The 22,756-nt window shown below is 40.9% G+C and overlaps 1 protein-coding gene across 2 annotated transcripts in view; it reads left to right on the top strand.

Annotated features, from left to right (window-relative positions):
• Positions 1 to 4,529: 4,529 nt before the first annotated feature.
• The window catches only part of LOC116227103 (ubiquitin-conjugating enzyme E2 E2), a 208,310-nt gene continuing 190,083 nt past the window's right edge, over positions 4,530 to 22,756 (top strand). The window contains exons 1-3 of one of the 2 annotated variants that reach the window (XM_090142578.1): positions 4,530 to 4,839; positions 8,045 to 8,228; positions 15,728 to 15,778. In XM_090142578.1, the coding sequence (XP_089998704.1) occupies positions 8,053 to 8,228; positions 15,728 to 15,778 (227 nt within the window). In that variant the 5' untranslated portion in view covers positions 4,530 to 4,839; positions 8,045 to 8,052. Of the gene's footprint in view, positions 4,840 to 8,039; positions 8,229 to 15,727; positions 15,779 to 22,756 lie in introns of both variants that reach the window. The other variant, XM_031590219.2, reaches the window with a different exon arrangement.

The following is a 22,756-nucleotide window of genomic DNA, read 5'->3' as shown; positions in this document are numbered from 1 at the left end:
AGGAATCTCCCAGTTACAGGTCACTCCATTACAATAGCTTCAGAATTAAAGATTTTTTCCTTTCAGTACATACAAGATGAGATTTTTAAAGCAGTGACTTAATCTAGGATTCACTTGTTAACAGCTTCCATCTAGAAAATATCAGAGAATGTATCTTGTGCAATTACATCAAGAAGGGCTCTAAACCACCACGTAAACTTCTCTTCTGTACACTAAGCAGTGATTTATACCCCATCTTACAGAAAAAGCCAGGCTTCCATGAAGGACATGGAAGGAAGTTAGTACCTCCCTTCACCCATCCTTAATCTGTTTTATCTTTATTCTTTACAATCCTGGATAGTGCCATGCCTGAGAGCTGAGAGGATCTCTGATGCCACAGTTATTGTCCGGTTTGTTTCTTCTGGTTCCAGCTGAATGACAGCAGGATCTGTTCTGCTGCTGAGCAAAGGGGAGGAGGAGGAGCTGCAAATTCTTCTGCTTTTTTTTTTTTTTTTTTTTTTCTTTTTTAGATGAGCATAGAGTGAAAGAGATCTCAAATTGTTTGCATCACAACTTAAAATTCTTTTCATATCTAACGGCTTAAAAAGATTAAGGTGAATAAATTCTAATGATTTGGGGGTTTACGTTATTGTACAGCAAATAAAGCTAGTAATAACTTGTCTCTGTGCCCACACAATCACTTTACTTTAGAATGCCATGAAAATACTTTAAACAGATTTCTGTCAAGGCAGTATTTAAATAATAAGCTTACCTGATGTTCAGGATTCAATCATGCTTTCCCTGACACAGGGTGTCATTTTGGGGGGGATAAAGACATACACAATTAACTGAAAAATCTAATAGAATTTCAGCTGCAGATACCTTCCGAAAACCTGTCCTCACTCCTCCACTTCATTCTGCATGCCGATAGCTGGAAAACAAAATGAACAGGAAAAATCCTGATGTCTGAATCACTGTGTTTTCAGGCACAGCTGAGGCTTCAGAGATTGAGATAGCTGTGAGTTTCAGTTTACATTTGCCAACATGCAAAGTAGGATTTAGCAAATTGATGACAAAAGCGAAGTGGAATCATAGAAAAAAACGTAATTAGATGCAGTGTGAGAATAAGCAAATGGGAGAAATAATTATCAGGGAGGGAAAAAAGAAAAAAGAGCAAGCCAGATCTTCTGGACTATCCTTATGGCTTTGTGCCATAAGGCACACACATCACAGTAGTATAGTAGTAGGAAGAAAGCCAGCTATGGGAGAGGATAACAGCATAAAGGCACTGGAGAGACTCCTGCCATTCTGCATGCCCACCTCAACTCAGGATGGGGGGAAATGCTGGGAGAGGACCCCCTGCTGAGAGCTGCTCTCACCAGATACACTGAGCAGCAGGGAAGGAATGAGGCAATGGACACAGACTGGGGAAGATCCCACAGAGATTTCCAGCTTCCCATTGCTCCAATCCTCTGCTGATAATGGTTCAAGTGGATGAAACGATCTGGTTCATTAGGGTTTGGTTGAAAGGGACTGACAGAACAACAAAGAGTTCCATGGGCAATTGAATATTTTCCACCTCTCTTTTTACTTTAAAGTTTTGAAAGTGAGACGCTGAGAGCTGCTGTTATATTTTCAGCTGTATCACAGTGGAGATGCTTCCTGGTCTTTTCTCTGCCTCAAAAAACTCTCTTCAATTTGTATGTCCAGTACACATGAAGTTTTATCAGTTATAACCTAAACACGTTGTATGTTTCTCAGCCTAAATAGCAGTAGTGGTTTTCTGCTTAAATGCCAATGACCAATAATTCATAAATGCAGAATAAAATTCAAAGTTTCATTTTTCTAATTTTTGTTCTGACATATAACAATAATCAAGCATTTAATTTCCATTTTTCTTAACTGAACAAAAAATGGGTGAAACTTGCCAGAGACAAGATCTCAGTACAGCTAAAAAAAATAATTTTAATTGATCCTTAAAAGAAACATTCTTAAATAGAAACTTGGCTCAGGTTTCTCCAACTTCACAGATTTTGATTGATGTCTCTGCCCTCATAGCAGACACTCTAAATCAAGAGGCCTTAACAGAAGTGTCCTTAGCTATAACAGCCTGATGGCACGACTGCCTGTGCTGTAGAGCTGCACCCCAGTGTGTTTCTCTGAGCAAGTCGTAAGCTTCTGTAGGAGTTAAGATTCCTTCGGATGTGCCCAGAGCTGTAAATAGCATCAGCTTTTAGAAACCACACAAAGCCAAGCAGGGAAAATACAGTGTAACACTCCAGCTTGGGGTGAAGAACAATGCTGGAGAATTGCTGCTGACTTCAAAAGGGTCAGGATTTCACCCTATGCAAACCATATTTTAAAAGTCTTCCAGAGGATTTTGAATAATACAAAACTGTATAACCTTTAACATCCGAAGGCCAAACACATTACTCTGGAAGGTCAAAAGGATGAATCTGGGAGCAGTTGACTACACTGCCTTATTCACTTCACACTGCACAGATGGGACTTGAGAACTGTGTTCAATTTTGGGTCCGCCACTACAGGAAAGACATCAAGGCCATGGAGCATGTCCAGAGAATGGCAGTGAAGTTGTGAAGGGTCTTATGAGGAGTGGCAGAGGGAACTGGGATTGTTTAGTCTGGAGAAGAGGAGGCACAGGGGAGTCTATATGGCTCTCCACTTGAAAGTGGAGAGTACTTGAAAGGAGGTTGTGGTGAGGTGGGAGTCAGCCTTTCTCCCAGATAAAGTGATAGGATGAGAGATAATGGCCTCACCAGGGGCGGTTCAGATTTGATATAAGGAAAAAATTATTCTCAGAAAGAGTGGTGAGGCATTGGAACAGGCTGCCCAGGGAGGTGGTGGAGTCATTGTCCCTGGAGGAAAAAGGGAAAAGGGTAGACGTGATAATTAGGGACACGGTTCAGTGGGCATGGTGGGAATGGGTCTTGGTTTTTCAAGCCTTTATGATTCTATGATTCTAAGTGTCTCCTTAAAACTCCTCTACCTCTACAATTACAGAGTCCTGGTAAGGAGGCAACACAAGTCATCATCCTCAGTCAGCTGTCCTTAACTTCAGCTAGGATCTGGCTTTGGGCCAGAGGTTACTCACCAAAAGTAAAATCTGGGCCCAGCTCTCGGTGACTCAAACCCTTCACTTGGTGCTGGAACACTTCAGCACTCCCTTGATTTTTTTGGCACTGGAAGTTTATGACCCAAATTCTGGTACATTGCCTGTCCCCATCTTACCCCTGTCTGAATTAGACTATTCACTGTCCTTCTCCCCTGTGCTTCTAGGAGTCTAGTTTTGGAATGCCTGGAAGAAAAAGGCATGATGCAAATCAGTTTAGAAAAGAGTATAAAGTGATGCCAGGAGTGTGCAATGTGGCCAGCAACCATCCAGCATGACAAGAAGCACTGCTTGCACAAGATCTGAATTCTTTAAGCGATTTCAATGCATTGTGTTCTGTTAATTACTGAGTTATTAGTCATTGTGAGAAGTCAACACATGCCAGCAAATAGGAACCCACCTAGCTGACACTGGGAGCTCATTAGCAGCAGAAAAATAGATTGTAACTGCACATGAAATAGGAAGACCTGGCTGACTGCTGTGCTTTTAAGTACAGGTGAAAACGTTGCTGGGATTATTTAAAAAAGAGACAGGCAGAGACAATATAGCAAGTTATCTCACAACAACTCATCAGCCAGGAGCAAGATGGACTTTATGTGCAGAGAAAGCTGCCGGCGATGAGGCGCGGGCGCCGCTCACACTGCCGACCCCCCCGCGTCCCTGCGGTGCTCCCACCCCCATCTCAGCCCGCTGGGCAGCACGGGCTGCACCGCCGCCCTTGCCGTGAGTCACAAAAAGGACAAAACCCCACGGCTGAGGCAGGGAGAAACTTTTTCTTCTAAATGTGGAACATCAGAAGCATGGTTTTAAATTCCCTCAAGAAGGGGGAAATATTCGGGGCCGTCATTTACCTCCGTACCCAAAGCCGCGTATTTGGCTGCCGGTGGCGGTGAGCCCATGCGAGTTTATATAACAGAGGCGAGCTGCCCCCGGCTGTGATGTAAGGGACGGGGCGGCGGCGCAGAGCGCCCGTGGGGTTTCGCCCCACTCGAAGCAGTGCCACCCCAAAGCACACCGCCGGGCCCCGCACGTCCTCTGCTGCCCGCGCGGACGTGCACCGAGAGGGGCGGGCGGGCAGGAGCCGGGGGAACAAAGGAAAAGGGGAGCAAAGAAAGTTCGAGCCGTGCGGTCGCCCCGCACCGCGCTGCCGCCGTCGGCCACAGAGTCCCCCGCAGATCCCTCGGCTCCCCACCCCGCACCCCGCCGCCGCCTCGTCCTTCCTCCTCGCTCCAACCGCCCCGCCCCGGGCTTCCCTTTAACGCGCGCTCCCGCCGCCAGCTCTGCCCCCTTTCCCCACACCCTCTCCGAAAGCGCGCGCACGCGCACCCGTCCCCCCGCCCCTCCCTCGGCGGCCGGGCTAATTGGCTGCCGGGCGCGCGCGCCGGTGCTCGGGGAGGGGGCCTGGCGCGAGCGCGCGCGGAGGCGTCGGCGTCAGGGACGCGCGCGCGCGCGCGGCGACAGCGGCTTCACTTCTGTTCGGGCGGCGGGGGCAGGAGCGGCGGCGGCGGAGGTCGTGCGGGCAGCGGCCGCCGCTCGGCTCGGAGAGGGGAAAAAGGGCAGAAAGAAGAAAGGGAGCGCAGCGGGCGGGCGGCAGGCAGCGCGGGGCGGGCTCATGACTCAGTGAGCGGCCGCTGCCCCCCGCCAGCCCCTCGCCCGGCCGCAGCCGGGGCCGCCGATACGGATCGTCCCGCCGCCCGCGCCCCGCGCCAGCCGGAGAGCTCCGCTCGCAGGTAGCGGCCCCCCCACCCCCGTGACCGACCCTCCGCAACCTCCGGCCTCTGCCTCCATCCCCAGCACCCCTCCCCCGCCCCGCCCCCGGCCCCATCCGCCCCCGGTGCCCTCTAGCAACTCTCCGCTCTTCGTTCGCACTCCTCGCCGCCCCCCCACCTCTTCCCACCCCCGCCCCCCATCGTCAGCACCCACCCCCCCCCCGTCCCCTCGGTGCCCCCCGCCGTGCCCCGACGCCGCCCTCCCGCAGTCCCCTCCGTGTCCCGGTTGCGGGTCGGGTCGGGGCGTCCCCCCGTGTGTCCCCTCCCGTGGCCGGCCCCGGGGCTCCGGGTGATGAAGGTGAGGATGACGCTCTCAGCCCGCCTTTGCTCGCGGGAAATCAGGACCGCAGACGGAGGCATCCCCGCGGACTATCCCTCCCCCCCCTTCCCCCAATCGCCCCCAGTCGCCCCCCCGAGACCCGCCTGGATCCCTTGCCTCGACCGTAGGGTTTGCGGGGGGCACTCCTTGCCTACGTGTTTGTTTTCCCTTCTGAGAAGGCGGGGAGGGAGGGAAGTGCCCGGGGCTGACTGTGACCGAGGCTGCTCCTCCGGAGCTCCTCCGTTTACAATCCCCACTCTTAATCCCAGCCCTGCTGAATCATCCCGGGGGAAGCAGGAGGGCACCCGATCTCAGCCCTCCCGTTCCTTTTCGGGGCGCGGGGCGGGAGGTCGGGACCCCCGAGCCGGACATCCCCACACCCTGCTCGCCCCGCGGCCACACTGCCGCTCTCGGCTCCGAGCAGCGCCCAGTGCTTCCCTCCCCGTTCGTGGCACCGAGATGCTTTCCCAGCGCTGTCATCCGCCTCTCGGTGTTTTTTTCCATTCTCTTATTTGTTCATCTGTTTGTCTGCCTCCTGAGTTTGAGTTGCGAGTGTGTGACTTGGGGCCCTTTGGAAGGCACTCGGAGCGCGGCGCAGAGCATCCCTTCAGCTGTGCCACATTTCTAAAATTGCGGCCATCGGGAGGAGAGAGCATGGGGAGAGCGCCCGGGAGTGTCACAGGGAGAAGGGGGGAAATCAGAAGGCAGCCAGACATCAAATGACAGATTCAAGCATTTTCCTGCTGTAAATGCTGGCATTACATGTTACAGTAATTATATGCTCAGGGCTACTGTTACAGTGTTTGTCTGCTGGATAGTAACCTGAACTTAACCCAGCAATGCAGTTGGTTTGGGATAATAGTAATATTTATAGCCAAGATTATTTACAGCAGATGTCCCATGCATGCGGGCTTCGTTAAATACGTTTTTAACTTTCTGGCCTGCAGTGTTTAAAGCGTGTGTATGTACATCAGGAAGGGAATTTTCTCTTGAAAATGAGATGTGTTAAGCAAAGTTCAGAACTAAAATCTAAAGTAAATAAAGGCTATCAAAAGTGCTATTAGAAGAGATCAGGTGGTATTTTCACTGTATGTAGAAGCAAAGAAAACAGGTACCTACAACCAAAATTGCACTGTCGTTATTAAATGCATATTTTGACTTGTCAGGATATGGCACTTCTGTGCTCCATTACTTCTAAATCTTCAATTTGTTTTATCTTTCCATCTGACAAGCAGGACATAAATACAGAGGCATTAACTCATGTAAATATGTGAACTGTGCTCAGTATCATCTTGTAGCTGTACAGCAGGGAAGGATGTTCTTTTAAGGATGAACAATTTCTTACTTTAATTTTAGGAGTCAAACCCGCTGTTATTTCAGTTGTTTTATGCAGTGAAGTGTAAATTTGTTTTATAAAAATTTATGCAAGAAAATATGTTTCAAAAATACCATTTTCAAAAATTGAATCCAAATGTAGTGTAAGCTGAATAAGGGAAAACTTATCCCATATCCATCTCTTGCTATTTCTTGCAGTATCTAATTATCTTGAATGTCTCAGGCTTGCAGGTTCTCCTTTCTGTTTAGCTTCATAAACTAGACCAAAAGAAAAAAACAAAACAAACCACCCTTAATCTTCTCCTCAGAGATTATAAATGTATAATCTCCGAGGTGAATAGTTTGGCTCTTAATTGTGATGGTGTCTGTACCTAAGTAAAAGGGAAAGCAAGTGGAAGTTCACAGCAATATAAAACTCTGGAGCAGACTCTGGATTCGGTCAGATTCAATCAGAAAACCTCCCTGATGTGTGGGATTGTGTGGGTGTGAGCAAAGGATGTTGAGGCCTGCGTACCTTGAAGGTGGCTCCTTTGCTTTAGAGGAGGACAGATAATGTGCCCCTGTCAGCTCCAGATTCGGCCTTAGAGATACTGGGGGGTTTTGTTTGTTGGTTTGGGCATTGTTTTTTGCAATTTTCTAGCAGCCATCACTACCATATAGGCTAATTTACAGAAAGTTTCTCATGGATGTCTGCCCTTCATTAGAATGCTTTGAGAAGCATTAACAGCTGTAACTCCTCATCTGCCATAGTGTTGTACCATTTGAAAGGAAGGAAATAGTGAGAATAGCTAACTGGTATTTGAAGTGTGCGTGTAAATTGTGAACTTGACTTCTGGAAGCACGCTGAGATTTCTTGTAGCTCCCGATCCCTGACAACTTTGTTGCAGAGAATACTTTGTGTGTCCCCTCCCGGGGTGCTTACCGTTCTAGAAGCGTAGTGTTTAGTAAACACAAACAGTTCTGTGTTACTGACTTTTGCTTCTGCAAGTGTTTCCATCCAGCATGCCAAGATGTGGATTTTGTAATGTGGAAACCCATGTTATAGACTTAGAATGAACCCACAGATTTATTTCATATGGGATAGCAGAATGTTCAGATAGTAGTAGCTCTGGGTTTTTAACAAATGATGCGAAATGTGAGCTGGTGGCACAGTGATGAGAAAGTCAATTCATGGTATGACCAAGGGGTGGGAAAATCTCATTTGTGGCAATGGTGTAATACTCACACAATTGTGTTTTGTGCTTAACTACAGTAACTTGTGATTATCATAAATAATAAACCTACCTTCTCTTCATATATATTTGTTATGGAATTTGAAATGACCAATTCCCGAATTATTGTTAAGATGTTTATGGCAAAACTCTTCAGTACTAAGATGATTGAAGTGCTGTAATGCAAGTGTTTCAGTATGCAGACATGGATCTTGTGTTTTATTTCCTGCTGCTAGAAATACTGTTGGACAGCATCTTCCGGAAAAGCTGACTTTTGTGGTCTGTGTTTGGTTCAGTGCAGCATCTGCCATGTCTGCGGAGGGGCAGAGAGTTGATGACAGTCCGAGCACTAGTGGAGGCAGCTCTGATGGAGATCAGCGTGAAGGTGTTCAGCCCGAACAAGAAAGGGAACAAGTTCAACCCAAGAAAAAAGAGGGCAAAATATCAAGCAAAACAGCTGCTAAACTGTCAACCAGTGCTAAAAGGTACAGTATTCCTTCTGTCTTTTTCTCTCCCTTTCTTGTTGTTCAGCTGGCCATCAGATGTTATGTATTGGTTCGATATATTCATTTTCTTACTGTTTTACTGTAGCACTACTATGTCAGTGTAACAGTCTTCTGAGGCTGGTCATGATAACGAGACCTGTATATTTTTTTTCCTTTCTTTGACAAATTGGCTCTTTCACGTGGTTTTAATAGTAGCCTGCATGATAAAAGCTGACATTTTTTTATTGCTAGTAAAACTCAGACAGTTTTGTAGCCTTATAAAATACATCTCTGTATGTGTATGTATGACTGATGTTGAAACTTGTCAGTGTAACTTACAGTTAATTAACCATAAACATTTCAGACAGTTCAGTAATTCAGCATGTTAGGACTACCGTAATACCTATTGCTGTAAAGTACTGCGTTCCCTTTTCCCAGATGGTCAGGTCAGAGACACTGAAGTGAACAACAAATGCATTTGGGTTTCATTACTTTAAACTGTGGTCTGTTTTAATACCTATTTCTTTAGCATCTCTTTACTTCTTGAGAGGAAAAGTGGAACAGCTATTGAAATTATTGTCATGGAATTGTTTGAGTTTGAGGGGACCCTTAAAGGTTATGTAGTCCAACTTCCCAGACATGAACAGGGACACCCTACAGATAGATCAGGGTGCTCAGAGCTCTGTCCAGCCTCACACTGAATGTTTCCAAGACATCTAAGTGGTTGTGTTCATTTCCAGATAATGACTGTCACGTTTGGTGCAGACTTGGGGAACTTAGTGTTTTGTGTTTCTCTATCAGTACTTACTGGTGTTAGTCCGGATAGCAGAGTTCGGATGGGATTACAGTGGTTGTAGTTAAACACTTTTAGCAGAATCTGATGAGATCAATTTTGCAGACTGTCCCAGATCCAGTTTTTCACTAATTCAAGACAGTGTGAACTGCAAGAAAAGACAATGGAGATGTGCTGCTGTGCGGAAAAAAGAATTGTACACAGAGTCTCACAAAAAAGAAGCATCAAGGCCCAGTGTATGATTAGCATGCTTCTCTCCTGCCCAAGTACCTCCCTTGCAGTCAGCCTCTGTGAGGCCTTTGCCTTTTCTCCTTCCAGAGCAAGATGCTTTCTCAAACACCCATTCCTAGTATGATGCTGTTCAGAGATGATCTAGTTGTATTGGTTATAGGATAGCCAGCAGAGCTTGCCAGAGTTTCTTTTTTATGACTAAAAGAAAAAGAAGTTTTTTAAAAAAGAACAAAACACACACACACACACACATACAAAAGAAAAAAAAAAAAAAAAAAAGAAAAGAAACAAACCAAAAGCTTTCTCTTCAAGCCACAGTGCTACTCATTTAGTTAATTCCCACAGTCATCGTAGTTTCTGGGCTTCTTCTGTCTGCTTGCTGCCATTGCTGTTTTTTAGTATAAGGAATATTGGACTAGACAGGAATGTGAAGGTCTCAACTCCAATTTTTAACGTTTTTAGAGAAGAGTCTGTACAATATCTGATGTGATGACTCCGTGATTCCAACAAGGGCCTGTGGACACTATCCTATTAAAAAATTAATAATGATATGTCAGAAATTGCTCTATTAATCTTAGCTTTGCATCTTCAAAGCTCAGAGCTTTTATCAACATGCATTTCACAGTGATAAAATTACTTAAACCTTTTAAAGTTTAATCATATCTGCTTATGATTCTGCTGAAACTAATTATGCCAGTTGCTGACATCAGTACATTTGCTGGTTAGACTGTAACAAGAGTTTCACGTTTACTAATACTGTAGAGAAGCCTTTGATTATGCATTTTAAAAGCTGAGATGATTTATAAAAGTATAAGGCTTCTGTAGATAAGCGCACAATAAATAATACTTTTAATAAATGTATTTTCAGAAGTGCTGGTTGTCATAAAACTAGGGAAGAATCACAGCAATATAGTCTTTACAGCAGTATAGTTCAGTTTTTGTAGTTGTGTAGCCTATTCAGTAGTTTTGTCAGCGTGTTACAATGAGGATAACGTTTCTGTAAGCATTCTTAATCTGATCTGGTATTTGTATAACAGGTTTTGTTCTTTGCTTTGTGATTAAAAGCAGTAAAACCTTGAGGAAGGAAAGTCAGTCATTAGAGGATGAGGAAAATCTGAAATTAAAGTAGAGAAATAAAAGGAGAGGAGTAACATCAAAGAAGGAAACACATATTATCACATCTCATGCCGATGATGTTTTATATAATCGATTTCTGTAATACTTTTTTTTTTTTTTTCATTAGAAATGAATGATATTGTGAGAATAAGGCTATGCTCCTTCAATTGAATATAGTTTTTGACCATTAATGTTTTTAAAATTGTAACAAATTGAAGTAATTCAGCTGTCCTTCTGAAGGAAGAAAAGACTGGATATGCGCTCAGCAACTTTTTCCTTTGTTAGCTTTTGAATTCTGTGGTTTTCATGGCATTATACTAAGGTGACAGTAACCTTCTCTTAGTTAAAACAGTCAACTCTGCTAACATCAAAATCCAAACAACAGAGAATACAATAACGAAGGAACTTTGACCAAAGCCTTAACTTCTGTTTAGAACAGAGAATGCTAGCAAGTAAATATAGCACAGGAATTAAATAATTCCCTGGTCTAATTCACAGGCTATGGGCTTCAGTATAACCTGAATTTGGAAGCCACATTTTTCCACTTGAAGGGACCTCTCTTGTGTGCAGAAATGTAATCACAGTATTTTTGAATTACTTTATGCTACCTGGATTAGAATTAAGAATTTGTTCATTTGTAGTTGGCATAATTCTGTTCTACTTTTTCATTGTGTGGTTATGTAGACAATTAGATCTACTTATTAAGAATTTTCGGTAGTATTGACTTCATATAAATCAAAATTTAGTAGAGCTCTTTTTCACTTGTGTAAACACCCTGCTACCATGCGTTATGCAGGAGTGTGCTGCTTTAGCAATTTAATGCTTTTCAAAATGGTTTTGTTATGAAGGATATGTGGGACTGCTGGAATGTGTATTTAAGTGGCAGTGATTTTGTTTTTCTTATGTTAGCTTCGCTATGGGTGGCATCAAGAAGGCAGAACACCTCCACATGCAGTCCTTCTCTGCTAGTACTTTTAAGGTTAGCTGCTATGCAGGTGTAATAGCTTACAGTGTATGTCGTACAGTTTCCGGTCCTTCAATTTTCCTCACCCAGAGGGCATCACCCTAAATAGCAACCTTTCTTACCTAACATGTCAAGATTGAGAAACTCGCTGCATATCACAATTACAGTTCAGACATGGAATTGAATTGCTGTCCTTGAAAACAGCAGGCATCTTGTTACCTCTTAAGCAGCAAATCTTAGCCTGACCTTTGAATTGAGAAAAGTGTAACCATTCTTGGCTGACACAGTAGCTCAACAAATAAATGTATTGTTTTGCTCCTGAAGTTGATAGTTGAAAATCTGTCAACCTGAGTGTCCGGTCCAGGATTGCTTTTTATAAATATCTGTGCTTACAATGAATTGTGAACTTTAAAACCCCAGTTGTAGGTTTTCCTTTTTTTTTTTTTTTTTTCTTTAACTGAAAGAAGGAATCTACTAGTTAATGGGTTATATTTGTTAGAAAACAAACTAAAATGAGCTTTTTTCTTTTTTTTAAAATTTTTTTTTTTTTTTCAGGGTTGTTTATTATAGTGCTATTTTCAAGAAGCCTGCTGACCATGGTAGAAAAATGGATTGTTCTTTCTTACAAGAATTATCTTTGCTGTTTACATGTGCATCTAATATGATGATTGAATATTTTACTTCTTTGAGCATGAATCTAACCTTCTTTGGATGAATTTCCTGGGCAGTCACAGTTTCTGTAAGATTGAAATTTATACTAGTGATTCTTAGTATTTCCTAAATAACCTGTACTTCAGTATGGAGTATAGGCTCATGTCATTTCCATGAGTTAAGAGGCACATATTCTAGAAAAATGGATGTGGTAAAGTAGATTATTGTCAGATAGTCCTTTTTTGCTTCTTTTTCTTTTAATCCCATTGGGAAATCTCCTGACATGTTCAGTTGTCCCTTAGCTTTAGCGAACTTTAACTGTTTCACAAAGGAAACAACAGACAGTCCCCCTAGGCTTGGAACACCAGTAAACATATGTCTGTGAGAATTAATAATATTTGAAATCCACAATGTACTCTTGTGCTTCTGAAGTTAGGGGAAGATTAACCTTTGCACTATTACTTGAAGGCAAGTACGTTTGTTCTTTCCCATTAGTAAAATCGAGGGAAAACACAGTAATAGTAATTTTATATATTTATATAGATATAGGGAGACAGGGAGACAGACAAACAGAGGTCAGACAATGTATTTTAAGATCAAACAAAGAACAACGGATCTGATGTTGCAGGTTAAATGTCCTACATGTACAGCTCAGAGCTTTGATTACTAGAGAGACTTCTACCCCCCACTCCCAATATGTTGTAAACCAGTATGTCATTAGTTTATATATACGCACACACTGTATATTTAATTATTTTAATATAGAATCCTTTTTCCACTGCAATAATATAATTGTAATGAGCCAGAAAATCCAAAGAAAGAAGTGCCAGAGAGGACCTGCAAAAATATGTGTTGTTTTTTTTTTTTTGCCAGAGGCCACATAGGCTCAGGGTGAATCCTCTGTGGTCAGTGAAGGAAATGAGGCACATCTTCTCCTGTGCCAGATTCTGAAGGCAACTCAATGGAGATTTGGAGCGAGTGCCAGAGCAGTGGAATAACTCATGCAGACAAAGGCTAGCTTGCATGTTGGAGGTCTCTATCAGAGCAAGGCTCTCTGGGATGTTTTCTGATGATTTAATTGTAACTTTGAATGCCATGACATGTGAGCAAGCTATTGCATGTCAGCTGCTGTACAGAGACTGTTTATGAATGTGCTCCCAGCAGGAAGGCAAGGTAAATTAAAGTTACAACAAAAGAGATATAAGGTGTATATATTGTTTTGGGAATGGTGCAGAGCAGGAGAATAAGCATGAACAGTTTGCTGAGTATGGTGTTAACGTTGCAGCTTTTTGTGTAAAAATAAGCACAAGTGGAACGTCTCCTTATCTTAGATACTTTCTAAAGCAATTAGGACTTTTGAACTTAAAGTATTATCTGATCAATTCTTATCGCTTGAAACAGCAAGGTGTTTTGTTCTTGCTTCCTGAATCAAAGGAAAAGCTCAATCTTGGACCATTCTAGTGCTGTTGGCATTTGAAATTGAAATGTATTTATTGTTATTAAATCAAAACGGAAGAAGAAAAAGAGAGCAGACTCTACCCATTTGTTTTCAGAATGGAAGTGAAATGGATTCAGATTTAAGAAGATGAATGGAAGGTTTTTGATCTAGGACTTAGGCTGTATTTGCCAACCCATTCTTGGTGTCTCAAGGACACATCGTAATGCAATGAAATATTAACTGCTCCTATTTTCATATGTACAGCAAAGGAATAGTCCCTGGCTCCAGAAGTTTAATACCATGATTCTCTAATCTACCAGAATTTAGAAGCAGTTTGTAGAAAAAGCAAATAAACCTATAAAACATGAAATTAGTGGAGATCTCATGCTACTTACAGTTTCTGTGGTTTGGAATAGTGATACATCTTGAAAACATGACGAATCTTTGCCATAGACAGAAGAAATATTTTAAGCATTTCCCACAGATGTAAGATGAGGAAACATTGGTGGTAGGTGGACAGTTGGGCTGGATGATCTTGGAGGCCTTTTCCAACCTTGGTGACTCTATGATTCTAAGATCTCCTCCCTTTTGATAGGTGCAAATAGTCAGGGTAGTTTAAATACAACAACTTTTTTAAACAATGTTTGGTGTACTTGGACTTCACTAATCAGATTTTTCCTTTTAAAAAATGTGTTGGGCTTGCAGTGTTACCATGAGTTTCTGCAAATATTGATTAAGCAGTCTGTGTTTGTATTTTTACAAGAAAGAAATGATGCTTACTGGTGAAATTCTACTTTCTGGAGATGTAAATATAAGCAAATAAACATTCAATTTCTTCCTGTCTACAGGAATAATTGATGTCTATATGTAGGGGGGGAGTGGACAGGGGTTGGAAGAAAAGTTAGGGTGTCTGAAAAGTCTGCTTTTCTTTTCAACTGCATTAGTAGATAGAAGTAATATTCTTTATTAACAAATCTTACCGATGCATGTCCTAATTATTTCAGAATGTAATTGCTAAAGAGTTGGAGTTTCTGGTTCACACCAGTTTCCTCTACAGCTTTTGGTTTGTTGATTCTTTACAGCCATAAAAGCAACTCATACCGGCATAATGGGAACTTTAAAGGTGTCTGTAAGACTCCTTAGCATGTAAGATTGTATTTAGATCTTGAAATTACAGAGGATTAGTGTAAACTGGTCATTTCTTTTTGTTGTATGTGAATGTTTATTTTGATACACCACTTTTTTTTTGTCCGGTATTATGTGCAAAAAGGGTGGCGGTCATTTTGAACTGGATGTGTGTGCACTTCATGTCAGATCTGAGATCTTATGCAAGGAACTTGAGTAGTGCTATTGTGCAGTTTTTCTTTCTTAGTATGGGGATAAAATAAAGGTGTAATCTGCATCTGTACTATCTGAGATCTTGTGCCGGGGGAAGAGAGAAGAAAATATTGAGGGTACTCTTTCTTTTTCCTTCTCTTTCTAAACGTTTATGTTTTTGCCCTGAAATAGCCTATAAAAAGGCCTTGGGACATAGTTCATAGATGACAATTGAACTTCTGCATATGGCTTGGTAACTGTAAGCTCCTACAAATTACTGTGGAAGTTCTGAGCTCCTATCCTTCACATTTGATCTTCTCTGTAGGAGAAGATGCTCACTGCCATGCAGACACTAGCACAAAGAGAAGGATTCGTACTGCTAGATATGAAGTAGAACAAGAATCCAAGTGCTTGGCATGGTAGCACAGGCCTGAAGAGCATCCAAATCCTTAACAACTGTATTGTAGTGCCTAGAGGAGGAGCTCCAGCACGGTGCTGGTAACTAAGAGGTACCTGCTGGATACATGCTGGAAGCAGGCCTTTATCAGTGGCCTGAAGCACGTGGTAGGGCACTGTGCAGGTCTTCAGATGACAACAAACTGAGGGGAGCAGGGCTACTGCCTAGTGGGCAGATAGGTAGGGGGTAAACAGAAGAGTATGGCATATGAGGCAGTTAATTGTGTTATTGAGCAAAGGAGCTGAGCACACTGACCTACAGGAAAAGCAGGATTTTCTAGACATCTGTACATGGAACAGTTAGTCCAAGACTTAGATGCTCACATTTGTTTTTTTGTTTTTTCTTTAAGTTTTGATTAGCATTTTGATCTTGAGCAGTTTCATGAACTCTTTTTAGCATCAGCTTTCTATTAGCAATGTCAAGAATTATGTTTTATTGTAATTGACTGCTGTAGAAATGTGCAAAATATTTCTTTCAACTTTATGAACAAGTAAGTCCTAATAATATCTTCTCTTTTTTTTTCTCTCTTAAGGATTCAGAAGGAACTTGCAGAAATTACATTAGACCCTCCACCAAACTGTAGGTAAGATCACATGGATTTTATTAATTTAGAATATGGAAATGGAAAATATGGAATCATGGAAATTGTTTAGAGGATTGTGGTAAACTTCGCTATTGCTTTGTGCTAATTGGCAGTTCTTGAATAGAAGATAAGAGATGACATGTTTGCCTATATATGGAGAGCTGATGTGATGCACTTCCTGGTAACAGAAGTAATGGTAGAAGGTGATGAAATATACAACATGTTAATAGATACAGGGTAAAAACTGAATTGTCTTTCATTTGAGGTATTAAATCAACAGCATTTTGTTTGATTCTGTAAGGTGTAATCTTGGTGGCAGTTACTGGTATGTTTGATTTCTTCTTCTTGCAAATTGTTAACGCGTTGTGAATATAGTGGAGAAAGAAAAATGTTACATGCACAAACTATTAATTTTCTGAGGGAGTTTCTGGTGATCCATTATGATATGCTGTGGAAATGTGCTGAAATAGAGGCCATCATGATATATCCTTACTCTGTTCTTGCTTGTTGTTGTTTTTTTTTTTTTTTTTTGTCAGGTACACTGAATTAGGGTGTGCTTAAAACCTTCTTTGAAATGACTTATGAGGGAGGCCTAGAAAACCTTGCTGCCTTGTGGCCAGGCAGCGTGCTGTTGCTTACAGATGGCCATCTTGGGTTTCTTCTCTGTTGGCTTGACATATGGTCAGCCTTGTGGTGATGTCTCTAGCAGTGGGTGTAAGGTGGGAGAGGGCAGATCCATCCAGTCTTGCCCACTGATTCCAGCAGGTGTGGTTGTCCTCTTAGTGTACTAAAAGAAAAGATGGAGAGATGACATGCAGCTTTGACAATGAATCCCAGAACATTTTGGTACTGAATTAACTAAGCAGCTGGTGGTAAAAATGGCAGTCAGCCTTATTGTTTTGGTCTCTTGAGAAAAGCATGTGTGAGGAAGAATCTGAACAAGAGTTGATTTGGCTGTGCTGTGTCTGAAGATGTAAGTCAAGTGGCTATGTATTAAAGTATTGCATAGCGAAGTAGCCTTGCAATAAAAGCATTCAAAGAGTATTTCAGTCAATTAGGATGAACAGTTCCTTGCTAGATAAAACATGTTAATAGCTAAGCTGTTCTGTCATACTTACGACCATGTGTGAGTCTTCAATCACATCAAAGCTGTTTCAAATGGCAGATCTTTACTTAGGTGTTGATGACTGATGCCTATTAGTGGATTGATTTGTTGAGATGAATGTAAAACTTCAGTCTGTTGTAGAAGAATGCGTAAGACTTTGAACTGAGTCTACAAGATGTACAGTATTTACAGCAGCATCATTTCTTCTTGTTTCTGAATCCTTCCCTTTATAACAAAGCAGTCATTTCAGTGCACAAGATACTGTTGTTTGCTTTGCTTTTGCTAACAAATGTAAAGTAAATTGGCCGTCATAGTGGAAAGCCCTTTTGTGACTTGCAATTAAAAAGAGTGAGCTGGAGATTTCCTGTTTGGTTTTCTGTTTGGTTGGTTGGCTTGGTTTTGAATTATTTACACTAATGATAAAATATCAATAAAATGTGCTGCGTGATGTTTTGAAAAATCAAAAAATTGCATTTTTCTTTGTGCATCTGCTGCTTTAACACAGTTCTTAAGATAAAGAATTATTTCATGTTGTGATCCTGATAGATAACCATTAGGAACTTTACTATTAGCAAATATGTTTTACAGTCAATACAAAATCACTCCATTTAGTTTTATGCTCTGTTGACATAGTCTAAATAGTGTTTTCATTTGAACTTCATCTATTTTCTATTATAGTTAAACATTACAAAATAAATACATCAGCCAGACATGGTTCTTCAACGTAATGTAGAAAGCTAAGCTGTGACAGTATATATCTTACCCTAAAATATTGATACACACTTTCTTGGTTTTAGTAAAATTTAGGTCATCATTATAAGAGGAGTTATTTTCTATTAAATCATATTTCATAAAGATAAGCTCCTTACAAATGAAAGCTACTTAAAATGCTTGTGATTCCAGTCTACCTTTGCTATGTGTCCTCTTTTATTTAATAGGAAGTTGTGTGTATAAAATAAATGATTGGGCAATAGCAATGTGATAAAGCTCAGAATTAAATGTCACCAGATGTGAAGGAAAACTATAATTCAGGAATACTGTGTTCAATAGGCAGGATATTGAGCTGAATTGGAACTTGTATGAAATATTGCAAGATATGCTGTAAGACTTTCAGTTGACTGCTGCAAGTCAAAACTTCAAGTTTTTCTCTTTCTGGAAATAAAAAGCAAATGGAGCAGTTTCTGTAGTACAGAAGCATCTCTTAATGGCATGGTTGGCTACAGAGTCAATACAAGCTCCCAGGGAGTTACAGCTTCCACTTCTGCAGCAGCTGCAATGTTAACACTTCCCCCTCCTCATCCCCCACAAAGAGAATAGGCTATATAATCTTGTTTGCCTGAAAGACCAAAAAAAAAAATCTTGCTCACACATGTGCTTTGTAGTTGGTAGATTATCTTTGCTTTGACTTGCAGCATCTTTCCAAAATGTGGAGAGCTGTGGATTTTGGAGTTCCTAAAAGGGGGAAAAAAGAATATATCTGTCACGTTGGGCTTTAAAGGAGGGATTAATGTTATAAAACGTCAGGGTTGCCTGCTCTCCTAGGTTTTGTATTTTGTATTCTGGGCAATGAAGGGAGTCCTATCGTCAAACTTTGGATCATCCTCTGGGACTGAGAACATATAATGTACTGTGTGTCAAAAAGTCGGGTTGGGGGCTGTGTAGGAGTCGAGTGGTGTAATCATTGCTATTTTCGGAGGAAGGCATGTCATAAGAGTCACTTATTCTTCACATCTTGCAGAAAGAACTGGATGTTTTCTACTATGTGCTTCCCCCATTTTACTTTTGTGTAGAGCTTAATTTACAGTAAAGGAAAGTCAAGAATGCTAAGTAGGTACATTTGTGTTTTAAATCTGCAGCATTGTCACATTTTTGATTGTCAGGAGACAGCATAGCTAAATTGTAGAGATTTTGTACTCTTCTCTTTTTTTTTCCTCCTCACTGAGATACCACAGCTTGATTGCTAAAATGTTGATCCTTAGGTATCATTTTCATATATTATATTGCAGGAGTATAGAAATTGTCAGAAATCCTACCTAAATAATGCTTTTTTAAAACTTTCCCATATTTTGGACTGTCTTGTCAAAGGTGACAGATTTCATAAAATATATCCTCTATTGCCAGTGTTGTGTACTATTTCCCTTCTTGCTGGCAAGAGAATATCTCTATGGCACCTTATACCAGTTGTTTGTGTGAGAGGATAATATCTGGAAAGCGTTTAATGTGTTTTTAGCTTCTCTCAATCTGAACTTTACTGCTAGAAACAAGAAGAGCTGGCATAAAGCAAATTGCAGATCTCTGTGCACACCACTTAGGGCAACTGCTCAGAATTTCCCTACTAAGTCACTGTATCTCCCTGTTTTTGTCCTCGTGTTTTCTTTAGATGTCCTCTAGGATAGGTGTCTGTCACCATAGTTCTCTTTTCTGTGTATTTCTTGCAGTTCCATTTATGTGCATTCATTTCATTTCTTTTTCCCTGCATCAAAATGGGTAATGCATGAGGCTCAGAAATATACTTTAAATGGCTGTGCAGCTGTCAATTTAAATTGACAGATACACATTCCAAAATAATCAATTTTAAACCCTGTTTGTAGCCTTATCTCTTCTATTCATTTGGAATTATTATGATAATTCATTTCTTGCTCTACTATCTGAAAAACTGATAAACAACCAATGTATCCAACCCTCATATTTTGGCTGTGAAAGCCTATTGCACAGAAAGGATTGCTAAAGCACAATTCATCTTGTGGTGATGTAGGTAAGAGTGAATGGGAGTGAGAAAACACCTTGGCTTGGCTTGGATTGAGAGGTCAGTGTGCCCTATGGATGCCTCTTGCACTGTTAACAACTACCTTGAAGTTGATATTCCTGCTCAGTATTTTTCTGGCATTGTTATTGTTCAAATGGTGAAGCCATGATCTTCCCAACCGTAAGGAATTACACAAGTCCCATCCCTCTAAGATCTCCTTTGTTTAAAGGCTACTCTAGTAGTACTTTAAAGCTAAGGAGATAGCACAAGTGTTAGTAGCAGGGAACAAATGTTAGCACAATCTCATACGAAGGCCAGAGGGAAAAGATTGTCAGCATCACTCTACAATGTGGAGTGATAGAAAGAGCTTTAAAGGAGGTCATCCCCTCTTCCCTGTGTTCATGCTCAAATGTATAGACACGGATGCTCACATAGTTTTACAGTGTGAGCAAACAAATGCTTTACTGGTGTTTTTTGTTGTTTGTTTGCTTCTTTCTTTGTTTTTTAGATTCTGTGCTCACAAGATCAGTTTGTTTAGGAAGGTGGTAGAGAATTTCTGGATAATCGTGATATCCTATGTTTCTTTAAAATATTTGAATAAATGTAAAATAATTTGGATAGGCAGAGAGAATTCAAGGACAGTATCTCTGGTGCTGGAAGGATTCAATTTCTAAAGCAGTTTGCTCAGTCTTTGTATGCTTCTGTTTTGGTTAGTCTGCTGTAAACTGCACTGAGTTCACATACCTAATGTCTTTGCTCAGTAACACTGCATCTGCTTGGGTAGTGACCATCTCCTGTACTACTACCTTTAGGTGCCTGCAGCATGTGCACTATTTTCCTTGAGATGTTGCCTTGCTCTGTAACCAAAGAGGAAAGAGGTGGTACATCTGTATTTGTTGGTTCATAGCTAAAACTCTGGAAACACTGAGTGTGGTCAGCATCGTATTAATGGTTGTTGTGTCACTTAGGGGTATGGGAGTAGCTAAAGGAAGGCTTCCTCCTGTTTCTTCTGTTAGTGGTTTTACTGAAACCACTGAGAGCCTGGGTGCGAGATTCAACTGGGGAGAAAAGTCCCCTAAGATGCAACATCTTTATATCTTCGTTATAAAATAAGCGGCTGCCAGTGATTTTTGATTGTTTAAATTAGGGATGCATCAGTCTGTTGCCATAGGCACATGGCAGTGATGCTAATGTGTGAGAGAGATGAAGACTGGAATAAGGAACGCCATCTTTGAACGTTTTTCCTCTCAAATGTTTCCAGCTTCTTTGGCAGGAATCTGGGCTCTCTTCCCATTCTGCTGCATTACCCATGGAGTTTACTTTCTGCCCATATAGGCTTACTTTCATCCGCTTTGTTTGCTATAACCTTATAATGAAAATAAGATACAGTTCTTAATAACTTCTCCTGGCTGGATCTCTTTAGATCCTCCAGCAAATAGCAAAAATTGATCTGAAAAATAAGCAGTGATATTAATGTGCAGAATCCTGTTGTTTTAAATCTATGAGGTATCAGCTTTCATTTGAGAATAAGAGAATGAATTAAAAAAATCTGTTCAGATGCCCATTGCAATTACTTTATTTTTTTAGCATTGCTTCAAAAGCATCAAGGAATATGTCCCCCAAAAAAAACAAGTTAATGATCACACTGGGATTATACTTTATCATGGTAACTATAATATTTTTTTATTGCTTGAGTTAACTTTCCTTGTTTATGTAACTGGTGGCTATTTCAGATTTATTACCTTGATATCTTGAGCTACCTTGGATAAAAGGTGTCAGGTTACTTTTTAATGTGTAATCTTTTAATTTCTGTAGCTATTCTCTTTTAGGACAGTGTCATTTGTGCTTTGATCTGAAACATACAGCTCTGTTTAAAAAAAAATCTAAAAATGTCTGCTTTTGACTGTAAAAGTGACTGTAAATGTTAAGGTGTATTATTCACAAAGCAGTTGTTCTTAAAAATAGTGCATGATTACAAAGTAAGGAACAGGATGACAGCACACTCTGGTACCTCCCAGAGTAGCAATACTGTATGTTATTCTACCATTTCCAATTCTTCCTGTTGTCAGATGATGACCACTTCTCTCTCAGAAGGAAAAAAGAAAAATGTATAAAAGAAGGGTAATAATACTTCAACAAGTACTGCATTAGGGCAGATTTGTCAAAACAGTGTATCCCACAGCTTATCTCATGGAACAGCTCAGACAGGTGTGGGATGGGGATTTGGGCATCATAACAAGAAGTCATGGTGATTGTCCATTCCTTGAAGCAGAAAAGGGTACAAAAATAACCCAAAAGAAGTTTATGATGGACTTGAAGGATCTACAAATCCTTGATATTTGTGATGTGCTTAGCAAGCGGAATTAATAATGCTCTAGTTAAAATCCCAAAGTATGGGGAAGGTGGAATAGATTATTATAACAAGGGTAAAACAAATGAATCAATGAAAAAAAAAAAAAGCCACTTTAATACTTCCAGTGTAGATAATTCCAAAAGGGGAAGTTTTACTTCCAGAGGGTTTATATCTAGTTCCAGCTGTTCTTTGTAAGTCACTCTGTTAGGAAGCATAATAAAGGCCAGCCAGCCAGAATTTTTCGGACTAACCTCCCATAAATATTTCTTTTGGCCTTTTCTGCATATCTAAAGAAAACTTTCCCTGCGAGAATGAACGTGGTTTATAACACACAAAATATTTTTGTAATCTCTTCAACAGAGCCTTCAAAATAACACCAAAATCCAACCTCCCCCCCCCCCCCCCAAACATTAAAATAGATGTGTCAAATAGTCATTGCTTGCCAGCAGGGGAAACAAAATCCTACTTGCTGAGACTCTGCATCACTTTTAAGAGATTTTGCGAAGAAGCGTTTCAATTTGTGGCTTTAAAATTTAATTATCTATTTTTTCTTGTGTGTTTCTTTTCCCTATTTCTAATTTCTAAATATAGCTCAGTGTTCTGTATGAAGACCATGTGAGATTCCATTTATTTACAGATATCTGATGGAGTTATTTGAAAGTGACTGCAGTAAGTACTGTTGCATCAAACAAGCAGTCACTGCCATTTCATGATAATCATGTAAGAAACATGCTTTTATTAGCAACTCATTACCCTTTAGTAAATTACTAATTA

Source organism: Phasianus colchicus, chromosome 6, assembly GCF_987193195.1.
Source record: "Phasianus colchicus chromosome 6, bPhaCol1.hap1.1, whole genome shotgun sequence".
NCBI lineage: Eukaryota > Metazoa > Chordata > Aves > Galliformes > Phasianidae > Phasianus > Phasianus colchicus.
This window is presented reverse-complemented; position numbering and strand designations above follow the sequence as displayed.